General features: G+C 39.9%; 1 protein-coding gene across 1 annotated transcript in view; it reads left to right on the forward strand.

The window, feature by feature from the left end:
* The first annotated feature begins 248 nt into the window (after positions 1 to 248).
* clpp (caseinolytic mitochondrial matrix peptidase proteolytic subunit) overlaps positions 249 to 25,560 on the forward strand; it is a 36,936-nt gene continuing 11,624 nt past the window's right edge. Inside the window, exons 1-6 of the mRNA XM_080044277.1 lie at positions 249 to 368; positions 9,348 to 9,449; positions 15,741 to 15,812; positions 15,934 to 16,030; positions 19,204 to 19,391; positions 19,475 to 19,580. Of these exons, the coding sequence (XP_079900403.1) occupies positions 357 to 368; positions 9,348 to 9,449; positions 15,741 to 15,812; positions 15,934 to 16,030; positions 19,204 to 19,391; positions 19,475 to 19,580 (577 nt within the window). The 5' untranslated portion in view covers positions 249 to 356. The remainder of the gene's footprint in view (positions 369 to 9,347; positions 9,450 to 15,740; positions 15,813 to 15,933; positions 16,031 to 19,203; positions 19,392 to 19,474; positions 19,581 to 25,560) is intronic.

Consider the following 25,560-nt stretch of genomic DNA (forward strand, 5'->3'; position numbering starts at 1 on the left):
ACATTTTACAAAATAATTCCAATAAGTTTCAGTAAATTTTATTTAATTTTCTTAGGGTAACTCATTTGTTTGAAAAAATATAGGTTATTAATTATTTTTAAATTATTAAATGATTTTTTTATATATATTTTTAAGGAGGTTTTTATTTATTCCACACTCCATATCAGTAGATGGCGGCAATGCATCTTTAAGTTGCAACTGCCAAGATACAATTCTAGAGAAGAAGATCCTATTCCTCCGATACGGTAGGTGGCGGTATGCACCTACAAACCAAACTGATGTTGTAATATCGTCAATAATCTCAAAGCAGACGGGGGTCACACAGAAGGGCAGTTAAACCTAAAAAGACTTCAAAAATGCTGCTGAGAGTGAGTACAACCAACGCTTTTGAGTAAACGTCCGGTCAGTGTGTGTCATACAGTAAATTTAGTTTGATAAGACGATGCTTACTGCTATTTTATAAGAGCGTGCCAGCGTGCTAGCTGGTAGCTTGTAACGTTAACGTTGCTTCAAGGCATCACCTCTAAACCTGTCCGCTCCACACTATCGGTGCTTTCGACTTGCTGCTACAAAGACACAGAATGTAGGCTACTGCTGCGCCCTCCCAACTAAAGACAATAAACGTTAATTAAAAAAGTAATGGGCGCGGTGAAATTGGTTTTATATTCGACATTCGTCTATTTTCCGGGGTTGTAACTGTAATAGCTTCACGAAAACCGCACCAATTTCCTCCAGAATGGTATTATTATGTACAGAAGACTAAGACTGACATTTCACAGGCTTGATCAACTCACCAAAATCAGCGAGTCTCGCGAAAGATCAAAGAAACTGCGCCGAATATACTTTCTAGTGCCATACGGTGTGTCAGGGCAACTGGTGATCAGGGTAGCTGGTGGCGGTAGCTACGTAGATGCCTGATCAAAACCCCGTAAACGTCAAATGTTTAATATGTTGATGTTGGCCGTAAGAATCCAATCTACTCAATATCGGTTTACACTTCCATAGCCTTTGAGTGGAATATACAATTTGAGGTAAGATTTGTGTCACAGTGTGCGTAACCAGCACGAAGCTTCGAACCAGCTGTTGGCTGTGGTGGCAACGACTGACGACCAGATTAGTTCGTGATAGCACATCAACAAATACCACCGATCGTATTTAATATGCATCACCTATGTTTCCAACTCATCACTATACATTACTCGGAACCCGTCCAGATTGTATGACTCTCAGTTTGAAAATCGGAGGACAGTAAATTCAGAAAACTAACGCGTTGCGTGGTAGACTTTTCTTTTTTCTTTCGTAGGCTACTGAATACATCCTACTGTGCGTATGGCATACTTTGGGTAGGCTATGTGACTGAAAACAGTTTTTATCATGATGTTTTAAAATAAACCAACAAATGAATGCGACATAGAGACCTACTCCTGGTTCATGTGTTGGATTATCTGGTGGTGACCTGGTGGTGACAGGCTTGGGAGGATATGGAGCAAGTAGGCTAGCTAGCTGACTGTCGATGCCTTGTCAGTTTTATTGTAGCCTACATTTAACGCTATTATTCAGATTTAGGCCTAGGCATAGGCTACTTCAGAAGGATTGGTGATTATTTGTCACGCTTTTAGTGAAATGTTGTTTGTGGTAAGCTATTTGTGTGTAACCATTGAAGCGTGGAGGTGTGTGTTAGCTGGGGTTTACTGGGATATCAGTTTAACTTGTGAATGAACTCTACTACCGTGTTTCATACTGTTTTCATATCATCACTAATGTGTTTTTCAATACTCGGAGCCTAATATGGATGTGATATCACATTACACTATTGTCAATGTAAGGAAAACAGCAGCATGTTGCTATTGTAGCCTACGTAGTTAGACATAGTTAGTGGACATATAACTGCAATTCGCTCTTTTTACATAAGTTTTTTTTATTTTTTTATTTTTTTTATGGAGATAATAACAAACTAGCACAGACGTTGTTCACCAAATTGGTGGCGTACTGATAAGATTCTGACACAGAGTAATTGAGATGGATACGAGGTTGCTGGTTCGCCTCTGACTGATGTACTAATTATTTTTCTTTTTTGGTTTGTGGCAAATGTAATGATCCAGATCAGGGCAACTGGTGACAGTAGACTCGATGCCCACAAACGTGACATATTTAGGCCTACATATCCGATCTACTTAATATTTAGACTTCTATAGCCTACAGCTTGTTAGTGGAACAGTGTGAGGTAAGATTTCTGTCACACATGTGCGTAACAGCACGAAGTTTGGAGTCAGTTGTTGGCTTTGGGGCAAGTCGTGGCGATCAGATTAATTTGTGACAGCACATCGGCACGCACGGGATACTTTTCTTGTAATTATAATTTCGTCCTATTGTTCATGTTGTCTACTTTGGTTATGTGACTGAAATAAGCTTATCATGATGTTTTAAAAATAAACCGACAAATGAATGCAACATAGACGAAATATTCCTGGTTTATTTGTTGGGTTATCTGGTGACAGCTAGGAGCGTGTAGGTGACTGTGTCGATGCCTTGTGAAAATAACGCAAACGTAAATAAGTTGATAGGCTGTGTGTGGTTGAATACAAGATGTTCTCGTCAGTTTTAAAAAGTTGGACATATATCGCTATATTCGGATACACTTGAGAAGGGTCTGGGATTATTCTTCCATTCAGCTTTTTAGTGAAATATAGCCTACAGTTTGGGGTAAGCTATTTGTGTCACAAGTTAACCCATTGATGACTATGGCAATCTAGGATGCATGTCCTTAATGCCTGAGGGTTTTCTGAAAAAATAGTATGAATTGTAAAGTCTACCAAAACCTTAATATCTAAGCCTGTGTAGCACATAGAAACATGAAATAAAATACATTTAAAAGTTAAGGTTCACAGGTTTTATTTAAACATGCTCCCTTAGCGCTTACAAACCAACACATATTTCTAAAAATCGTCAAAATTAGATGAATTAGAAAAATATTAAATATTGTTAATAAATAGATGCAATGTGTTGTGTGATTTTCGTCAGTAGCCTATAGTAGACCTTGATTCTGCGCATCAAACGCCACTAACTGTTCTGTCGCCGACATAGCTGGCGCATATTTTTCATTATTTTGTTTTATTTTTATTTATTTTTTTATTGACATGATTTTCGGCAAACCACACAACTTTTGGGTGGTCACGTGGTCTTAAAAAAATCAACAAAACCCACCTCCTGTGTATTTGAACCAATGACAGTGCATTCTATGCTGCGAATGCCATGAAAATTAGATAAAGTAATAATGCTGCGCGACGCAGCATCAGGCAGGAGAGCCAATGTGGCATCGCGCAGCAGCCGTCATCAATGGGTTAAGCGTGAAGTTGGCTGTGTTAGCTGTGGCTAAGTGTGATAGAACCAGTTTAATTTGTGATTACACTTGGAAATACCATCGTATTTCAGACGTTTTTCTATCATCACTACAATGTGTTATTCACTACTCGGAACCACAGTCATTGCTTAGAACCAATGTAGATTTTAGTGTGAGTGAACAGGAGAGCGTAAACAGTGGTGCTAGTAGGAAATGATGTGCAGGAGATACTGTAGGTGAGCCAGGTGGAGGTGCAGAGAGAGGTGAAAGCATAAGACACAAGTCTAATATTTGAGTTTAATTCAGACGTTTTGCTGAACACTGTGGAGTGGATCTAGAGTGCTTGCGTTTCTGCGTGCAGTCTGTGGAAGTTCTACCACACTGGGTGTAGTCTAGGGTTGCTGGACGGGTCCCGGGATTTCGGGATTCCCGTGAAATGAGTCAGTCCGGGAGTACCGGAAATTGGCCGCGGGACCCGTCCTCCCGTTTTTTTTTTTTTTCGTTTTTTTTGAGGGGGGATATTTTTTTTAATAAGCTAAAATGAATAAAACAAAGGCTACACAATATTTTGTGTGAAATGTATTTTTTAGACAGGCAGGCATACGAAATACCAGCGCCTCTACAATAGGCTACTGAAAGTGCTGTGTCCGAGGAAGAGTCTGATGATACCCAAGAATATGCGTATCAGCCAGAGCCAAGCGAGCAGACAATGACCCAGAGCCTTACTGCACATCTGCAGCAGGCAGTCATTAGCCTCGTTAGAGATGTCGCCGTCTTGCTCAGACCTGCGCAATTATGACGCTCGGCTTGCTGAGCGCACAGCATTTTTGTTGTGCGCTCAGCAAGACGGGCTTCATAGTTGCGCAGGTCTGAGCAAGACGGCTCCAAGTCGAACGAGGCTAATGACTGCATGCAATGTCCCGAGCCAGACCAGAGGTATGGGAATGACCTCCACAAAATAATTTCAAAAGAGTTTGCGCTCTTCGAGGCAACCAATGAGCGACCCAAACACCTGCAGCAGCTCTACTCTGCACTTTCCACCATACAGCCGACGTCCGTGGAAGAAAGAGCGTTCTCGGTGTGGTCAGTTCGTGACAAAGCTCAGAAACAGGCTGAGCAGTGTTTCTTGAAGTCACACTTCATGAAAGTAAAAGAAAGGAAAGCTGGAAAGTAATCTTGCTTAGCGTGTCAGTTTGAATAGGCTGTTAGTTCTGTCATGTCTTATTTCACACGTTAAGAGCAATCGGTAGCCTAGTGCATTTTGTTATTTGCCTATCCTTTGGAAAATATTCAATTTAAACTGATTTCGTTCATAGAAATAAAAATAGATTGTTTGAAATACATTTGTTCGCCAAACACCGTTTTTTGGCCATGTTTTGATATTGAACCTCTGTGAAACATTTTTCGTATTTTCTTCATAAAAACACCGTTTTCAATAGGCCTATTTAACTTCTGGAAAATATTTTGCCTAATTTGAATGGCTTTTCTTCATGTTATTTAAGTAGAAATAAAACGTGATGTAATATAGCCTTGTCCTGCTGCATTTATTTATCTATTGGCATTGATTTAGTCCCATTAAAGTAGTATTAAAGGGCAATAATGGTTTCAACGGGAAATCCCGGGAAATCCCGTGAGGAGCTCTGAAATCCCGGGATTTGAAAAGGGGCCATTTCGGGAAATTTCAGCAACCCTAGTGTAGTCCTACTGTTCTTTTACTGACACTATTTCTGCACTGCTTGTGTTCAATAAAATCTCGTTTTAATGATCATTGTTGTTGTCTTTTCTTTTGTGATGCTCGTCTCTACAGAGCTTGTAAAGGGTAAATAATAGATCATCATAAAACGTTGCCAGTTGATTACTTAGATTAAAAAAATAGATTTTATGTATTACAATTTTTACAGAAATGTTTGAATGGATATTCAACTTTGCTATAGGCCTTTATACATGCATTTTCTAGGCTACATGTAGCCTATTTCCAGAATAAATGTATCATAAATCATACAACTAACAACATAAAGAATTATTCTGTAGGCCTAATAAACTCCAGAATAGTGCTAAGAATTTGAGGTGTACAAGTGAATGTTATCGAAAAAGAAAATAACTAGGCCTAATGTTGAGATAATGTCTGCAAAGATGGGAGAAATATACAGATGCAAACAGACAAGGATTAGTCAAAGAAACACCTTGTAGCCTACATTTTGGACCGTTTATTTGTACTACACTATTCTGCAATTTGCTCATATTTGACAATTGTACTTTTATACTTCATTATTTGCCTATGTAAATATGGCAATACTAGCACCGTGCAACTTCGTCCGACTTAGTGGCGCACCGTGTAGAATTCGGCCTGTGTAGGTTATTATGAATGAGTAGATGAGATCGCTGGTTCGACTCCGCCACAAATTAGTTTTCTTTCCCCCCGCGCAGAAGACAACAAATTGTTTATGTACTTTGGGACCAAAGGTAATGATCCTGCAAACGGTTTATAGCATCATGTTTTAAAATAAACCGATAAATGAATGCAAAGAGAGACCAGAAAGAGACGATGTTTTGAATAGGTTTATTTCCGGGTTTTTAGACAAGGGGTCCTAAATAGACACGCCTACGAAACATCTGCAAATGCCACCAGCTACCCTGATCACCAGTTGCCCTGACACACCGGCAGCGGACTGCTTAGGGACCGTCGCAAAACGTCTTTTTTTTCTATTCTTAATAACTCACTGGAAATTCATCCTATCAACACCAAACCACTTCTGTTGTGTTTATGAACTCACTTTGTAGTTCCCACAACCCTTTGCAGGCCCGGATTAACCCCTTAGGGTGCCCCAGGGTGACTTCACATGAAATGCCCCTGTCCTTCAACTTTACGCAACAATTAAAAATGTACTATGGCATTAAGGCCACAGATTTACAAGAACGTGTAGCTAAAGACAAGTACAGACTCACCACACATAGACTACTACAGAAACATTTTAGATCCAACCAAACATTTTGACACTGACAGGAGTCTCATACTAGCCTTGCACTGATGCTCAAATCAGAATGCAACACCCATCACCATGCAACATGTCATGATGATGAATATAAATATTTCCATAATAAATGACCTTATGGCATACAAAAACAATACTTAGCATTCAGGTTTAACTCTCCTGTATAGATTTATTTAAAAGTGAAGACAACCTAGAGTCACATTACTTTGTAGTGAAGTGATATCTTTATACCATTAAGATTAAATCATAGCCTAATTGACATTGATCTAAATGGTCTCTGGGAATTGTAGGCTATGTTAAATGTTAGACATCAGCATAATAAAGTTCATCATGTTCATCTCTAAAAAAAGGGATCTTTTATTAGGCCTACATACACTTCATCAACGTTACATTCTTATTACTGAAATTACTCTGTTTGGAAATTTAACCTACTTTAACTTTCTTGAGGCCTATCATATTTGTTATGCAAAGGGAAAAATACTAAACCTCCTTTATTTGGATCGAAAAGTATTGTTTTATCACTTAGAAGTAGACTTATCTCGTAAAATAACAAGAAAGATAAAGATGTGTGGGGAATGGGGATATATCTCGTTTCTTGTTTAGAAAATGTCCCTCGCTTTTGAAGTGTTTACTCCTATTGGTTTCATATTCTGCTTCTAATCAGTTGTAGTATGTGTAGCTCTTCTACGAATATGTTTCTAGTAGGCCTTCAAAATAAAACTAGAAAACGAACTGCATCCGCAATAAAGACGATACTCCCGACGGCACATGAAAGTCGAGCCAACTCGGAGCTGTCGGGTTACAGTCAGGCTTTTTGCTCACTCCCCCGTCTGCACTCGGCTACTCTCGAGCCGCAACTGGGCTCTAATGAGCCTAGTGTCTCTCTCTTTGCACCTCTCCACACCTTTGTGGCGTCACATCACTTATAAAATCACCACAGCTACACATTAGCAGATAGAAATAATGGTCGATAAGCCTTACCTTTTATAACTTATTCCTCCATTTCTTGCTGGCAAAAAAAACTTCCGACTGAAGGAACAATTTGAATCGCGGCTTTTGTTTACATAAATTTGGCGCCGCTGCCGGCGTGTCATTGTGGACTGGTCCATGATGGGGGTGGGGGGTAGGGGTGTGCCGTTTAGTAAATCATAACCGTTAAGGAAAAATCAATAAACGAAAACCGTTTAATTTTTTTTTTCAAATTTCAAATTTTCTTTTTTTCAAAGTTTTTAAATATGTTCTGGAGACACACATTTATTGATTTTACATCACTAGTAGGCCTAAACTAATTGGGGATGATAAAAGCTAGTCTGCCGAATCGGTCTGCCGAATCGGTCTGCCGAATCGGTCTGTCTCTCGGCAAGTGTGTGAGTGTGTGTATCGGCACACACACACACACACACACGGGGAGTCGCCGTGCCGGTGCTCGACTCACAGCCACGGAAGAGTGATGAAAGATAACCTAAAGATTAAAGTTACTCGGTTGACGTGAACTAAGCTCGTAAGTAGCCCGAACTTTATAACACCTGTTCAACCTGCATGAACGTGGACATGTAGAAAGCGATAGGCTATATTAATCAGGAAATGAATGAAGCGCGATAATGACGACGCACATGTCAGGCGAACGTGTGTGTGTGTGTGTGTTTGTGTTTGGTTTGTGCCATGGACCTATTATAAGAGGTGTGTAAACGAGCGTAGTTCATCTCAACTGTGTGTTTACAGGCGAACGAACGCGTGTGTGTGTGTGTGTGTGTGTGCGCGCGCGCGCCTACAGGACGGCGCGCGCGCGAAGACAATGACGTCACGGTTAACCGTGTACACGAAAAAAATTCCGTCGTGTACACGGTTAGACATTTTTGTAAACGTTCACACCCCTAGTGGGGGGCACACGCTTACACCCAAGTCAAAATAATAATATTTTTTTTCATTAATAATTTTAACAATGGTTAATTTTGTACATGTTTGTGTCTCTTCCAGTATATGGCCGACATAAAATATGAAAACATTTATTAGGGTCTAATTATTGTCCTGATCATTTGGTGCCCCCCTAATGGCTATATTTGGCTGGTGCCCCAGGGCACTCGCCCGATCCTTTATATGGATAATCCGGCCTTGACCCTTTGTTTTAAAGAAAAACCTTAAATTTTTTTTTTAAAAGGGCAAAAGTAGTCAATGCACATATTGCGTCCATATTTAGGCTATTTTTTAATCTTTTTGGGAACTACAAAGTGAGTTCATAAACACAACAGAAGTGGTTTGGTGTTGATAGGATGAATTTCCAGTGAGTTATTAAGAATAGAAAAAAAAGACGTTGCACTTTTGCGACGGTCCCTAAGCAGTCCGCTGCCGTATGGCACTAGAAAGTATATTCGGCGCGGTTTCTTTCATCTTTCGCGAGACTTGCTGATTTTGGTGAGTTGATCAAGCCTGTGAAATGTCAGTCTTAGTCTTCTGTACATAATAATATCATTCTGGAGGAAATTGGTGCGGTTTTCGTGACGCTATTTCAGTTACAACCCCGGAAAATAGACAAATGTCGAATATAAAAACCAATCTCACCCCGGTAAATTATTGCACCTTGTCACTTCACGTTAGTTTTTGGTCGAGCATGTCGCTGAGTTTAGTTGTGTAGTGTTATGTAGCTAACTGATGGCCAGAAATCAAGTGCGTATGTGACCTGGCATTACAAAAACCAATATGAGGATTTTAACTGAGTAGAAGGAACATCCAAAGGTAATTGGCTGAAACTGTGTTTTATAAACAAACAAAAAGAAAAACTAACTTGGTGGGCTTTTTATATAAAAGTGGGTGACTCAGTTCATCAATGACAAACTCCCCATCATATTGTCACTGGTCCATGAACAAATTCTCTTATATTAGTTTTCATTTTGTGTTTAATGCATGGGGGAAAAACAAACATATGGTATGTCACAAACAAGAATGTAGCCTACAACAAGTACTTCAATATCTGAACAAACATATAAACCTTGTTTTTTTACCCATGTGTCTTTCAGAGGGTGTTGCACCTGGGAGGCTTTACACTGAAACACACAAGGTCTGTGCACCACAGTCCTGCATGGAGAACTCCACTCATACCCATAGTTGTGGAGCAGACGGTAAGCAAGGCCGCTGAGCTGTGTCTCAACTCTGCACTATACATGAGATAGACATCATACTCACTAAATAGACCTTGTTCAGGTTTGCCTCAAATATATATATTCCTGAAAAACTGTGACTGGAAATGCAAACACAGAAACCATTAAAAGCTAAAACTGACACTCTTTTTGAACATCCTTTAGTGACTCCATATTTCAACAGGCTTTTTAATATATTTTAATATATGTAGATTAGTCTTTTAACATATTTTTGATGATAGTTTGAAACCAAAAGAAGAAGGGCAGGGTAGTAATAGCCACTGAAAAGAGAAGAGGGGGGGGGAGATAATAAAAACATTTAGTTATATATAATTTCCTATGAAATGATATATCATTTTATATTACAACCCCAATTCCGAAAAAGTTGGGACGTTATGTAAAAGGTGAATAAAACAATGTGATAATTTCTTAATCGTTTTCGACGTGTATTCAATAAATAACAGTACAAATACATCAAAATATATTTGTTAAAACTGATCAACTTAATCGTTTTTTGTAAATACAGTGGCTTGCAAAAGTATTCATAGCCCTTGGAATTTTCCACATTTTGTCACATTAAAACCACACACGTACATTTATTTTATTGGGATTTTATGTGATAGACCAACACACAGTGGTGCATCATTGTGAAGTGGAATGAAAATGAAATATGGTTTTAATTTATTTATTTTTTATAAGAAACTGAAAAGCGTGGCGTGCAAAAGTATTCAGCCCCCCTGAATCAATACGTTGTAGAACCACCTATCGCTGCAATAATAGCTGCAAGTCTATTGGGGTATGTCTCCGCCAGCTTTGCCCATCTAGAGATTGATATTTTTGCCCATTCTCCTTTGCAAAATACTCAAGTTTCAGATTCAGCATCAGATTGGATGGAGAGCGTCTGTCAACAGCAATTTTCAAGTCTTTCCAGATATTCTCAATTGTATTGAGGTCTGGACTTTGACTGAGCCATTCTAACACATGACTATGCTTTGATTTGAACCATTCCATAGTAGAGCTGGCTGTATGTTTAGGGTATTTAACCTTCTGGAAGGTGAACCTCCACCCCAGTCTCAAGCCTTTTGAAGACTCTAACAGGTTTTTCTGCCCTGTATTTGGCTCCATCCTTCTTCCCATCAACACTGAACAGCTTCCCTGTCCCTGCTGAAGAACAGGACCCCAACAGCATGATGCTGCCACCACCATGTTTCACAGTAGGGATGGTGTGTTCAGGGTGATGTGCAGTGTTAGTTTTCCACCACACATTGCACTTTGTGTTAAGGCCAAAAACTTCCTGTTTGGTCTCATCTGACCAGAGCACATTCCTCCAACCCTTGCTACAAGCCATGCGGGGGACACAGCATATTCAGATGAGACCAAACTTGAAGTTTTTGGCTTGAATGCAAAATGCAATGTGTGGCGAAAACTAACACTACACATCACCCTGAACACACCATCCTCACTGTGAAACATTGTGGTGGGAGCATCATGCTATGGGGATGCTTTTCTTCAGCAGGTACAGGGAAGCTGCTCAGAGTTGATGGAAAGATGGATGGAGCCGAATACAGGACAGAAAACCTGTTAGAGTCTGCAAAAGACTTGAGACTGGGGTGGAGGTTCACCTTTCAGAGGGACAACTAGCCTAAAAATACAGCCAGATCTACTATGGAATCGTTTAAATCAAAGCATAGTCATGTGTTGATCCAGTCAAAGTCCAGACCTCAATACAATTGAGAATCTCGGGAAAAAAACTGCGTAACATACGCTTTCCATCCAATCTGATGCTAAATCTGAAGCTCAAGCTATTTTTTAAAGAAGAATGGGCAAAAATGTCAGTCTGTAATGGGCAAAGCTGGTAGAGACATACCCCAAATAGATTTGCAGCTGTAATTGCAGCCATAGGTGGTCCTAGAAAGCATTGACTCAGGGGGCTGAATACTTTTGCACGCCATTATTGTTTATAAAAAAAGTCTCAAAACGGCAATATTATCGCTTATCGCAATAATTTCTGGTGCAATTAATCGCACAGAAAAATGTGTTATCGTGACAGGCCTACACACAAGGAGCTTAAACTGAAATGAAAGTTAAGAGATGATAGCACCAGAAACCGATTGTAAAAGAAAAGGCATGCCACCAGAGCATCATCAGCATTCCCAGTGAGTCATAGTCAAATCAAACTTACCATATCGTAAACAGTGAATTGACTAAGTTACATGGGTGGTTAAACCGAAATAAGTTATCACTAAATTTAGAAAAAACTAAATTCATGATGTTTGGCAGGAGAGCATCAGATGTCGCTGTAAAAATCAAGGTAAATGGGATTGAAATTCAAAGGGTCAAGCAACACAAAGTCCTAGGGGTAATAATTGATGATAAATTAAGCTGGAAACCACAAGTTAGCCATCTCAGGGGCAAAATAGCCAGGAGTATTTCTATACTTTGGAAAGCACAACATTGTTTCAATCAAAAGGCCTTGCTTGTATTATACTGGAGTTTAGTTTCCCCACATCTGCATTACTGTGCTGAAATATGGGGAAACACTTACAAAGGTACATTGCACCCGTTGGAGATTCTTCAAAAGAAAGCAATACGAATTATTTACCAAGCCAATTACAGGGCACACACTAATAACTTTTTTATTGAAGGCAGAATTCTCAAATTACGTGATGTGGTAAATTACCACACAGTACAAATTATTTACAAGGCTTCAAAGAAAAGCCTTCCTAACAGTTTACAAGCAATGTTTGAAGACAGAGAAGTTTCGCATGATTTAAGAAGAAAAGGTAAATTCACTGAGAAAAATATACGGACCACACTTAAATCCTTTTCGATATCTGTAAATGGTATTAAGCTGTGGAATGGACTTGATGAAGTTGTCACAGGGAGTTGCAGTTTGCGCAATTTCAAAGCAAATTATGTTTCAAAAATTATTGAAAATTACAGACTAATAACCTGAGCACAATGTCAATGTCACTTTCATTACAATGTTGTAACAAATAATACAGGCCAGCAGACAGACTTGTTTTGGAATACTTTTGCAGAAGTGTTTAGACTACCAGTTTAGTAATGGAACAGGCCAAATACAAGGCCACTTCACACTTTATACACTTGGCATTGTCACAGAAAAACTGAACTGTGCTGAACTGATTTTAAAAGCTGAAGCAATTAGATTAAAATTGACTGTGTATTGGACTGCAGATTCTTAAAAAAAAAGTATGTGTATGTGTATGTATGTATATATATATATATGTATATATATGTGTGTGTATGTATGTATGTATGTATGTATGTATGTATGTATGTATGTATATATATATATATATACATATATAGCTATATATATATAAAAAATAATGTTTTTTGTTTGTTTTATTTTTATTTTGTAACAGTAATCTGTGTATCTGAATCCGAATTTGATGAAAATGGGGGCGGGACCTGATAAGCCTTTGGCTTCTTCCGTCTCCCTTCGGACAACACAAAGTATGATGTATGAATATTTGCAAGAGAAAATTGTGTATTGTGTGGAATTGTCCGAAAGAATACTAAATAAATAAATAAAATATAGAGTAATTTTCTTCCACAAAAAGTCAGCATAGAGTGCTTTACATATAAAAATATAGTGACCCCCTACCCATCCACAAAGCAGAACATTGGAGATTGCACAATAAATGTTGTTTAAATACATCTGTAAGGGAGACCGGGGGCAAGGGTAACAATTTTGGTTTTTGATTAGTCAAAAACATCTTGAACAATTTGGATAATTTATGTTGTGTTACTGTGCTCTACTTGTTAATATAAATTGTATTTATTTTACAAGCAATAGATGTCCTACTAATACAAGAGTATAGGCCTACAGTAATATCAAGTCTTTTATCCCTTCACAAGCATTTATTTAAAGATAAATTAATATACCGTGATATAATACCTTTTCCGTCTATGCTTCAAATTATACCGTGATATACAGTCATTTACGTTTATTTCATTACGTTTATTCAACCAGCAAGTTTTTTCTTGATTGTAAATGACACAGGTTTCTCCCAGAAAATAATAAAACGATTAGAAAGGGTCATCATTGTGGAAAAAAAAAATGTTCAGCTTTTATTTACATTTGAACAAAAAGTGGCATGTCCAAAATTATTCATACCCTTCTCAATAATCAATAGAAAAAGCCCTTATTGGCTATTACTCAAAACTCAACAGCAACAAAACTGAACTCCCCATCGGCTCCAAATGCACCCTCAGCAAACTCACAAACCCCCCCCCCCCCCACACTCACTATCGACGGCACCACGGTCTCCCCCTCCCCCAGGCCCGCAATCTTGGCGTAACATTTAATCCCACCCTCTCCCTTGAACCCCACATCTGCCATACCGTCAAAACCTCCTTCTATCACCTCCGTAACATTGCAAAGATTATATCCTCCTTCACACTCCACGCTGCTGAAAGACTCATCCATGCCTTCATCTCCTCCCGCCTCGACTATTGCAATTCACTCCTCGCCGGCATCAGCACCACCTCCATTAACAGACTCCAACGTGTCCAGAATGCAGCTGCCCGTCTCCTCACTCACACCAACTCGTGGCACCACATCACCCCAGTCCTCAAAAAGCTCCACTGGCTCCCCAAACTCTTGGTCCTCACCTAAAAAGCCCTCCATCACAGAGCCTTCTCTAGGGCAGCTCCCAGGCTATGGAACACCCTCCCCCAAAATATCCGTGACTCAGAGTCCCTAACCATCTTCCAGTCCCACCTCAAGACCCATCTCTTCTCCTCTGCCTACCCCTAGATCACCCACCAACCCAATCCCCATCAACTCTACATGTTCTTTTTGTTTGTTTATTGTTGTGTTACGTAAAGCGCTCTGAGTGAGAGAAAAGCGCTATATAAATAAAATGTATTATTATTATTATTATTATTACAGCAATCAAACGTTTCCTATAATTGCTGACCAGCTTTTTGCATGTCTCCACTAGAAGCCTTTCACCGTAAGAACACCATCTCCACTGTCAAACATGGTGGTGGGAACCTAATTCTTTGGGGGGTGTTTTTCAGCCAACTGACCAGGGAACCTAATCATAGTAAACTGCGCATGAAAAAATAGCAATACATCAAGATTCTCTCTAAAGATATTTTTGGGGGCATTTTTATGTTTTATTTGATAGTGCAGAGGGTGGGAATCGAACCCGGGTCTGCTGCTGGGCCCGGCCCGGGAGGGGGACGCCTTACCAACTAAGCTAAAGGCGCCCCCATACATCAAGATTCTCAACAACATCAGGCAGTTGGCAGAGAAACTTGGCCTCGGGAACTCGTAGACATTTCAGCTGGACAACAACCCAAAACGCACAATAAAAGTGGTGAAGAAATGGTTAGCGAACAAACACATTATCGTTTTACAGTGGCCCAGCTACAGTCCTGACTTGAATCCAATTGAGAATCTGTGGCGGGAGCTAAAGATCAGGGTGACGGCAGTGAGACCCTCCAACCTGAAAGAGTTGGAGCTCATTGCTGAAGATGAATGGGCAAAAAAATACCACTGGAGACATGCAAAAAGCTGGACAGCAATTATAGGAAGCGTTTGATACCTGTAATAGCCAATAAAGGCTTTTCTATTGATTATTAAGAAGGGTATGAATAATTTGGGACATGCCACTTTTTGTTCAAATGTAATTAAGAGCTGAAAAATATTTTTTTCCACAATGATGACTCTTGTACGTCGTCTTATTATCTTTTGGGAGAAGCCTGTGTCATTTACAATCAAGAAAAAACTTGCTGGTTGAATAAAAGTAACCTTAAGCCAAAATTTGCCAGGGGTATGAATAATTTCGGGGCATGACTGTACATTTTAGACCATACCGTACAGCCCTAGCCGACACCGATTGAACATGTTGAATCGGCTGAAAAGAAGGCCTACAACAACTATGACGGCCAACGTCACCGAACACACCAAACAGATTGGTGTCCCCGCCCCCTCTAGACTCTCCGACCATGTCCGACGCCCAATCATCGGCCCGGTGTGTCTTCGCCTTAACGCTGTGAAAATCCACTTGCAAAGATGAGAAAAGTGGTGCTGACATCTAATCCATCACAAGAAACACAACTGGATTTCTGTTTTAATTTAGAAACAAGCGACTGCAGTGGCAGGAAGCTAAGTCCATAAATATTCATATATGCTTGCACAGTGCGGCTTGTAGTTTAGACCCAGCACTAGATGAAACTATTTTGTTTATGTTCTTAAAGGTTAAAATGTTTCTGCCTTTTTCTTTCTTTTCACAGGGGAGAGGGGAGCGAGCATATGACATCTATTCTCGCCTCTTGAGAGAGCGAATCATCTGTGTAATGGGTCCTGTAAGTGGCTGTCTTTATGTTGACATTCATCAAGGGGCAACAGAACTATTTATTTTTTATTTATATGAACATGTTTTCAGAGTGTTTTTCTACTCTTGCCCTTTCTCTGTCCTCTTGTCAGATTGATGACTCTGTAGCCAGTCTGGTCATTGCTCAGCTGCTCTTCCTTCAGTCAGAGAGCAACAACAAACCCATCCACATGTACATCAACAGTCCTGGTGAGACCAGCAGTCACGGCCTGGAAACATCCTGGAAATGAGACTAGCAAAAACTTTTGCCAGAACTTAAACGAACGAATGAAAATAGAAAAGCAATGTATCTTGGAACATGTCATTTTTCTAGATATTGTCTTGTCAGCCTTCCATACCATATTTTGTAGCACCTTTTTTCTTCCTGATGGAAGTCTTGTAATTTTCAATGCCCCTTTTATTGTTTTTATTCTAAAACAATCTATTTTGTTTTGTATTTAAATTTATATCTGACAATTTCTGAATTGTCTCGGAGACGTGTAGGGTTAGGTCCCCCTTTTTTTGATTGGTTGTCACGAACCGTGGCTTTAGAAGACAGATGTTTCCAGTGGCGGACAAAGTATTCAACTCAAATATTACTAGGGCTGGCCCGAATTATTCGAATATCCGAGTATTCGTTTGTTAAATTAGTATTCGGAGCTCAATTCAGTATTCGGGATATTTGTTTTTTTTTTCAAACATTTTTTTTTTTAATTTTTTTTTGCAAAGGTAGCTCAAACTGCACTATATTTTGTCAGCAAACAATATTTGGATACAAAAGTTATAAAACAATTGTAAAATACAAATTAGACGTTCATTTAAAATATATTATTGAATTATTTGAACTTTGACCTAGTTGGCCGCTGCCCTTTGCACAACCGGTGATGTAGTAGGCTACGTGATGTTACAAGAGTGAGGCAAACTAAAAGCGGCACCAAGTGCAGGAGGGAGAGAGAGATGGAGGAAGAATAGATTGTGTTCCTAATAACTCTATAGGCTACCACAACATTAGCGTGATTTCGGAAGGAATGTAATGCTTATGCTTGGCGTAATGCTAACGTTAGCTTAGCTCAGCTGTTTGTTTACATCTGCCATCATCAACCGTGACTTGCTTGCATCATGGGAATAGGCGGTCAATAATGGATATAATATGGACAAAAAAGACTATCAATATTGGATCTTTGTATGGATTTATAAATCGCCCAAAAGATGCACGTTCCTGGATGAATTGATAAACTCCTGTATGGGTTACGATGGCGCAGAGGACAGCTGACTTGGATCTAAAAACAGCTGTTGCCTCCATGGGGAAAAAGTAAGGAACTCCAACTTTACTACCGTTAGAAAGTTATTAAAGCATCAACAAACTACACAGCTCGGCTCACACACTCGGTTTCATTGGCATTATTAATGTTGGTTTGATGGTGTGTTTTTCTGGAACGAATATCCGAATATTCGCTCGGAAAAACCAACGAATACTCGAAGCCTGAAAAATGGCATTCGGGCCAGCCCTAATTTTATATTACTCGACGTGAAAGTTTCCCAGTCAAATGTTTACCGAAGTTAATGTAACAGTATTTGCTTTTAAAAATACTTAAGTATTCAAAAGTACAAAGTGTAAATGAATTTAGGACTCGGGTTCCAACCAGAAAAGAGGATCAAATTTAGAAATATTATAAGTGTCACATTTCACTCAAATTATTCAATTATAAAATGACATTCGCACAAAACTTCGACATTCGAAAGTTGCATGTGGCCAATTGTATTTGAGAAAATAAAAATTAATAGCTGACCTAAAGCCTGAGAGTAACGACAAGCTTCCTAGAAATGTAGTGGAGTCAAAAGTTCAATTCTTGTCTATGAAGTGGAGTGAAAGTCATAAGTTTCCCCAAAAAAGATACTTACCGTACTTTCCGTACTATATGCCGCACTGGACAATAAGCCGCAGGTGTTATAATGTTTAATTACCATATGTAAGAGTTCGTGCACAGAGGGGATTGTCGGGAAAGAGATGGCTGCTTGAGGAAGCTCCCACATTTCAACAAACAAGTTGCATATTTGCATAACGTACGTAAGTGTTACCATTTTGTGCAATAGTAGCTATTAGGGATGGGCACGAGTGTTTTCGCTACTTGTGTGATCGCTTGCATTCCTCGAGGATCAATCGATTCCCCGTTAAACTTTTTTCTATTTTTAGGACGCAACGCATCTGTCTACAGAACAACGGTTGACCGCAATAAAGCGCTCAATGCTTATGTCAAACAGTCACAGTTGCCATATGATATTAAGGATTTATTTTCCACAAGTTTAAAACACATTTTCCTAACTGAAAGTAATTAAATAAGCGGGCCACAATTTAAACCGATCGAGTAGGTCTGCGGTGGAGAGAGAAAAAAGAGAGAGAAAAAAAGCATGGGCTGTAGTTGGCTAACATTCAAAATAGACATTTTAAATAAGAAGGGCAGCAAATACAATACAATTATTGTCCTACAATTTAAACACATAGATAGGCTAAATAACTCACCAAAGCAGTAGAAGTAGTAGGCTAGTATATCCAATCGCGTATGCTCACTCCTGTCCGTGACTAATTACCGCGACTAATTCCTCGTTAACGGAACGTTACACCGTCGGCTTTTGAATCTCAATCCTATATTCCATAATAAAGGCTTCTTATCGTTTGCTCGAATGTGCCCGAAGTCAGCCTGGCTTCTTTACGTGCCTTTCCAAGTTTTCCAGCACCGCATTCAGCTCCGCGGTGCTGTGGAGACCACACACTGGCTGCGCTGCATGGAGGTGGCAGTTATTTGCGGTTTCTGTTTGACACAACGCTTAGTTTATTTAACTTGGATCAAAATATTTAATTTTGTTAAACTTTACATCCGTTTTGTGCCGTTTTGTACACGTAATATAACATTTTAAAATAGGGGCGGCCCGCCGGCTGGCCTAAAGGCTACAAACACTAAAAAAAACAAAAAACGATTTTCCTCATCCACCAATCGAGATCATTTGAAACGAGGAGTACTCGAGTACTCGATTACTAACGCCCATCCCCAGTAGCTACAGAATATATACTGTGCTGTGTAATAACAGGGTCGAAAAACGGGGAAAAAGTCGCGGCTTGTAGGCCGAAAAGTACGGTACATAAATGTTTTGAGTATGATTATTTTGACCTCACTGAATTTCTAGGAAGCTTGTTACTTTACTCTGTTACTGTCCACCACTGGATTTCACATCTTTAATTTGAAAAGAAGAAAAAAGACACGAATGTAAATCTTAATTATCAATTTGCCATTCAATTTTCTGCGTTCTGTTTTTGTGTTTAAATTGCCATTTTGTTATATCAATTTGTCATTCCCCCGTCATCCCCCCCCCCCCCCCCCCACCAGGTGGTGTGGTTACCGCAGGCCTAGCCATTTATGACACCATGCAGTACATTCTTAATCCCATCTCAACTTGGTGTGTTGGCCAGGCAGCCAGTATGGGAAGCTTACTCCTGGCAGCGGGAACGTCGGGCATGAGGTATTCACTGCCTAACGCTCGCATCATGGTTCACCAGCCTTCTGGAGGCGCCAGGGTAAGGTGGTGTCTACAGGTCCTTTTAATACTGATCTGAAATCAGATTATAATTTCACTGAAACAATGGTGCTGTGTGTCCAGGGTCAGGCAACAGACATCGCCATCCAAGCCGAGGAGATCCTAAAGCTGAAGAGTCAGATCAATAGAATCTACGCCAAACACACGGGGCAGCCACTGACAACCATTGGTATGTTTTCACAGCTCTTTATTTGCAATCCAATCATGGATTATAATGTCAAACTTTTAGGGAAATGGCAGAAGTGTTTTGTGAAAACTTGTAACAATACACTATTTTGTTGCAACATCAGGGTTTTTTTTTTTTTTTTGCATTTTGCATTTTTATGCTTTACTAAACAGGTTAGAGAGACAGACATTAAATGGGTTATAGAGGGGAATGACATGCAGAGAACAACCAACCAGAGATTTTTCTGGATGGCTTACACCGGTGCCAGGCAATGTATACGAGGCATGGTGTATTTTGGCATGAAATGTTTAAAAACTTCCTGAATAGTCTTGTTATTACTTGGGGAAAAAATTATTAACTTATTAAGTGCTAAATTGATGCAGCATGTTCTGCCTTAACTAGAGTGGCACCGATCAGCTGTTCATCTCCGCTGCCGTGGCGGAGAGTAGAAAGACCGACTGCATTTATGCATGGCTCCGTGACCCTTGGCCTCTCTCCACTCCGCTGGAATTTTCTGCACCCAGAGTCACCGTCAGCCCTTCTTGTTTTAATTTATTTCAAAGCTCTGAATGTGAACCACGTCTCTCTATTAGCAGGCAGCGGGCTGTGTAATGTCGAGACAATATCAATCTTTAAATATTAGATCTGCAAACACTTCGCCTGTTTTGTTCATACAAACTGTTTATAACTAGAAGATTTGATGGAAAAATGTTTTGTTTTTGTGCGTTGATCACTTGTAGATCACTAAAGCGCTGTTTCCTAGTCCAAAGTAATTATTCATTGAACCAAGTTAGAAATTTAAAAAATGAGGGAAAGAGAGAGAGAGAAGAGGGAAATAAAATGGGCTAAATAGATCGATTTAGATCAAAGATTGATATATCATAAAACTTAGTTTAGTTAAAAATTAAAAGGGAGAAAGAGATGAAAAAATAAAATAAAACGGACAAAGTTAATGAATTGCTGTGATGCTGGGTTCAACATAACTTTTTTTTCCTACTGGCCCGCCGGGCCAGTGGATCCGAGTTTTACTGGCCCCTTGTACATTTTCACTGGCCCTGCACACACTTTTTTTTTTCATAATTTAGTGTCAATAATTATAATGCCTGTATTAGAAAAATAACCAAATCTAAAGGGAATATCTATACTGTTACAGTATGGATATTCCCTTTAGATTTGGTTATTTTTCTTTTAGTTAACGATATAAAATATTGATATTGCTCATACACATAATATAAAACCAGGCAAACATATTTATATTTGAATTTGAAGCCTACAACTGAAAGTATATGTCTAGAAGTTTGATGATTGTTTTTATTCTTGAATTTGGGCAGTTTAATGAATAGTTCACCTGCCGAAATAATGTTAAAAAAAAAAGATGAAGGTCTTTTCTGCACCTCAACCTCTGCTGTGGGAAGGAAAAAAGGGTGCAAAGTAAGTCGGTTGATTTGACGACTCACGGACGGTAGGCAGCTCTGCCAACGGAGCGAGAGTGCGCCCGCTTGTTGCTCCGCCTGTCAAAACACCCACGCATCATTTGTCCACTGGCCTTTCATTAAAAAATATATTTGATATGATGTTTATTATATTGATAAACACTGCTTTCATTCCGACTCTCAACGCGCATTCCAATGAACCATGATGTAGTCTACAAAAAGATACTGAACTGTGATTGGCCGTTACTGGCCTGGGCGGGCCAGTGACTGGCCAATCAACTTGTCCAACAATTTGAAACTTGCACATGGCAAAGAGTTTTGCGCATTTTATTGTTTATTCTACATCCTTCACCACTCCCATACAATGGATCCAGCACAATTTTATTTGGAAACATATTTGTGTTTTTCCATCTTCTGTTAATCTGTAAAGTGGGGACACTAATTATGGCTCATTACAACCACTAACTTATTGTTTATCACCACTAGCCCCCTGAAGATAGCAGCATCACTTTACATGCAGAACAGGTTTTGCTCCATAATAATGTTTTATTTTATAAAAAAATACAGGCAAACTTTTCATAGACTTTTAGTTGATTGTTCACAATAAACGGTGTGTACCTCCCTTAGTGCTGCCATGGACCTATTATAAGAGGCTGCCCATAATAAATGTGACGCCGTGGTTGTGTGACGCCGAACAAAAAACTCAACTTGAAGTCGGAGTCATAGATATATTTCTATACAGTGGAGGAAATAAGTATTTGATCCCTCACCGAAAGCTGTGTTTATTTCAACAGTGGTAGATTGAATATCAAAAAGAAAATCCAGAAAATCACATTAAAAAAAATATATACAGGTGAAACTCGAAAACTTAGAATATCGTGCAAAAGTTCATTTATTTCAGTAATTCAACTTTATAGGTGAAAATAATATCTTATACAGACTCATTACATACAAAGTGAGATATGTAAAGCCTTTATTTTTTATAATTGTGATTATTATGTCTTACAGTTTATAAAAACCCCAAATTCAAAATCTCAGAAAATTAGAATATTACATAAAATCAATAAAAAAAGGATTTTAAATACAGAAATGTCGGCCCTCTAGAAAGTATAATCATGCATATGTACTAAGTACTTGGTTTGGGCCCCTTTTGCATGAATTATTGCCTAAATGCGGCGTGGCATGGATGCTATCAGCCTGTGGCACTGCTGAGGTGTTATGGAAGCCCAGGTTGCTTTGATGTGGCCTTCAGCTCGTCTGTATTGTTGGGTCTGGTGTGTATCATCTTCCTCTTGGCAATAGTCCATAGTTTCTCTATGGAGTTCAGGTCAGGAGAGTTGTCTGGCCATTCATGCAGAGTAATACCATGGTCAGTCAACCAGTTACCAGTGGTTTATGGTACCGTGGGCAGGTGCCAAGTCTAGCTGGAAATGGAAATTGTCATCTCCATAAAGCTTGTCAACAGACAGAAGCATGAAGTGCTCTAAAATCTTCTGGTAGATGGCTGTGGTGACTTTGGACTTGATAACAGTGGACCAACAGCAGCAGATGACATGATACCTCAAATCATCACTGATCCAAATTAAATGTTGCGTTTAATTTGGAAATCAAGGTTCCACAGTCTAGAGGAAGAGTGGAGGGGCACAAAATCCAAGGGGCTTGAAGACCACTGTCAAGTTTCAACAGTCAGTGATGATTTGAGGCACCATGTCATCTGATGGTGTTGGTCCACTGTGTTATCAAGTCCAAAGTCACCACAGCTGTCTACCAGGAGATTTTAGAGCATTTCATGCTTCTGTCTGTTGACAAGCTTTATGGAGATGCTGAATTACTTTTTCCAGCAAGACTTGACACCTGTCCACAGTGCCAAAACCACAAGTAACTGGTTGACTGACCATGGTATTACTGTGTTGATTGGCCAGACAACTCTCCTGACCTGAACCCAATAGAGAAACTATGGACTATTGTCAAGAGGAAGATGATACACACCAGACCCAACAATACAGACGAGCTGAAGGCCACTATCAAAGCAACCTGGGCTTCCATAACACCTCAGCAGTGCCACAGACTGATAGCATCCATGCCACACCGCATTTAGGCAATCATTTGTGCAAAAGGGGCCCAAACCAAGTACTTAATACATATGCATGATTATGCTTTATAGAGGGCCGACATTTCTGTATTTAAAATCCTTTTTTTATTGATTTTATGTAATATTCTAATTTTCTGAGATTTTGAATTTGGGGTTGTCATAAACTGTAAGCCATAATAATCACAATTATAACAAATAAAGGCTTGAAATATCTCACTTTGAATGTAATGAGTCTATATAATATATTAGTTTCACAATTTAGGTTGAATTACTGAAATAAATGAACTTTTGCACGATATTCAAATTTTTCGAGTTTCACCTGTATATATTGCATTTCATTGAGTGAAATAAGTATTTGATCCCCTACCAACCATAAAGAATTCTGGCTTCCACAGATTAGTCCTCGTGCTTTAAAAAAATATTCTTAATCTCAACTAGTTTCCTGTATAAAACACATCTGTCTCAACTTGTTACCTGTATAAAAGACACCTGTCCACAGAGTCAATAAATCAAACTCCAACATCTCCATCATGGGCAAGACCAAAGAGCTGTCTAAGGATATCAGGGACAAGATTGTAGACCTGCACAAGGCCGGAATAGACTACAAGACCATTGGCGAGAATCTGGGTGAAAAGGAGACAACTGTTGGTGCGATTATTCGAAAATGAAAGAAACACAAAATGACCATCAATCTCCCTCGGTCTCGGACTCCATGCAAGATCTCACCTTGTGGGGTATCAATGATCATGAGAAAGGTGAGGTATCAGCCCAGATCTACACGGGAGGAGCTTGTTTATGATCCCAAGGCATCTGGGACAACAGTCACCAAGAAAACCATTGGTATCACACTATGCCGTAATGGATTGAAATCCTGTAGTGCCCGTAAGGTCCCCCTGCTCAAGAAGGGACATGTACAGAACCGTCTGAAGTTTGCCAATGAACACCTGAACGACTCAGAGAATGCTTGGGAGAAGGTGATGTGGTCAGATTAGAACAAAATCAAGTTCTTTGGTATCATAGTGACTCGCCATGCTTGGAGGAAGAGGAATTCTGACTATGACCCCAAGAACACCATCCCCACAGTCAAGCATGGAGGTTGAAGCATTATGCTTTGGGGGTGTTTCTCTTCTCTTTTTTTTAAGATTATTTTTCGGCATTTTCAAGCTTTATTAGATAGTACAGAGTTGAAATGGGGAGACAGAGAGAGAGCGGGTCAGATTTGAACCCGCGACCACTGCAACGAAGGCCCGAGCCAATATGGTACGCGCTGTATCCACTACGCCACCGGAGCGCCCCAGGGGGGTTTCTCTTCTAAGGGGACAGGTGGACTTCACTGCATCGAGGGAACTATGGATGGGGCCATGTACCATGAAATACTGGGTGACAACCTCTTTCTCTCAGCCAGGTCCATTAAAATGGGTTGTGGATGGGTCTTCCAATGACCCTAGAAATACAGCAAAGGCAACAAAGGAGTGGCTCAAGAAGAAGCACATTAAGGTCATGGAGTGGCCTAGCCAGTCTCCAGACCTTAATCCAATAGATCTGTGGAGGGAGCTGAAGCTCCAGCGACAGCCTCGAAACCTTAAAAGATTAGAAAAGGATCTGCAAAGAGGAGTGGTCCAAATATCCTCCTGAGATGTGTGCAAACCTGGTCATCAACTACAAGACACGTCTGACCTCTGCTTGGTACTTGGTGGTAAGTGCAATGTTTTTTTTTTTTTTTGCATTTTTATGCTTTATTGATAGTGTAGAGAGAGACTTGAAATGGGGCAGAGAGGGGAGTGACATGCAGAGTACGACCGCGGGCTGGAATCGAACCCGGGTCTGCTGCTGGCCGAGGCCCATGGGGGGGACGCCCTACCAACTGAGCTAAGGGCGCCCCTTACCAAGCAATGTTTTGATAGGGGATCAAATACTTATTTCACTCAATGAAATCCAAAATAATTTCTATCTTTTATTTATGTGATTTTCTGGATTTTCTTTTTGATATTCTGTCTATCACTGTAAAAATAAACCTAGCATAAAAATTATAGACCGTTCATTTCATTGTAAGTGGGCAAACTTACAAAATCAGTGAGGGATCAAATACTTTTTTCCTCCACTGTATATGGTCGGAGTAATCATCCGCCCCCCGGCGCTCGTACGCCTGTGTAGCCCGGGTGTAGTGTTCCTCTCATAAGCATGGACCTATAAAGAAGGACCAGGCAGTGTAGGGCTGCCGCCATCGCCCTCATGCGCGCTCCCCTCCCCCGTTCGTTCGCCTGTCATAAGAGGCCGTCTCGTCTTTTTTTCTCCCCCTCTCGTAGTTTTCAGATAGCGGTAAAGGCAAAAGTAAACACACATACAGCGCGCACCGCAGACTACGTCACAGTGTGCGCCCAGGAGACTCTGGATGTGAGGGGGGAGTGAGTGAGTTGCCAATGCATGCAAGGCTGTGAGGCAGAGAGCCACAGGAAAG

This window comes from Ammodytes marinus, assembly GCF_949987685.1.
Source record: "Ammodytes marinus genome assembly, chromosome: 16".
Lineage (NCBI taxonomy): Eukaryota > Metazoa > Chordata > Actinopteri > Uranoscopiformes > Ammodytidae > Ammodytes > Ammodytes marinus.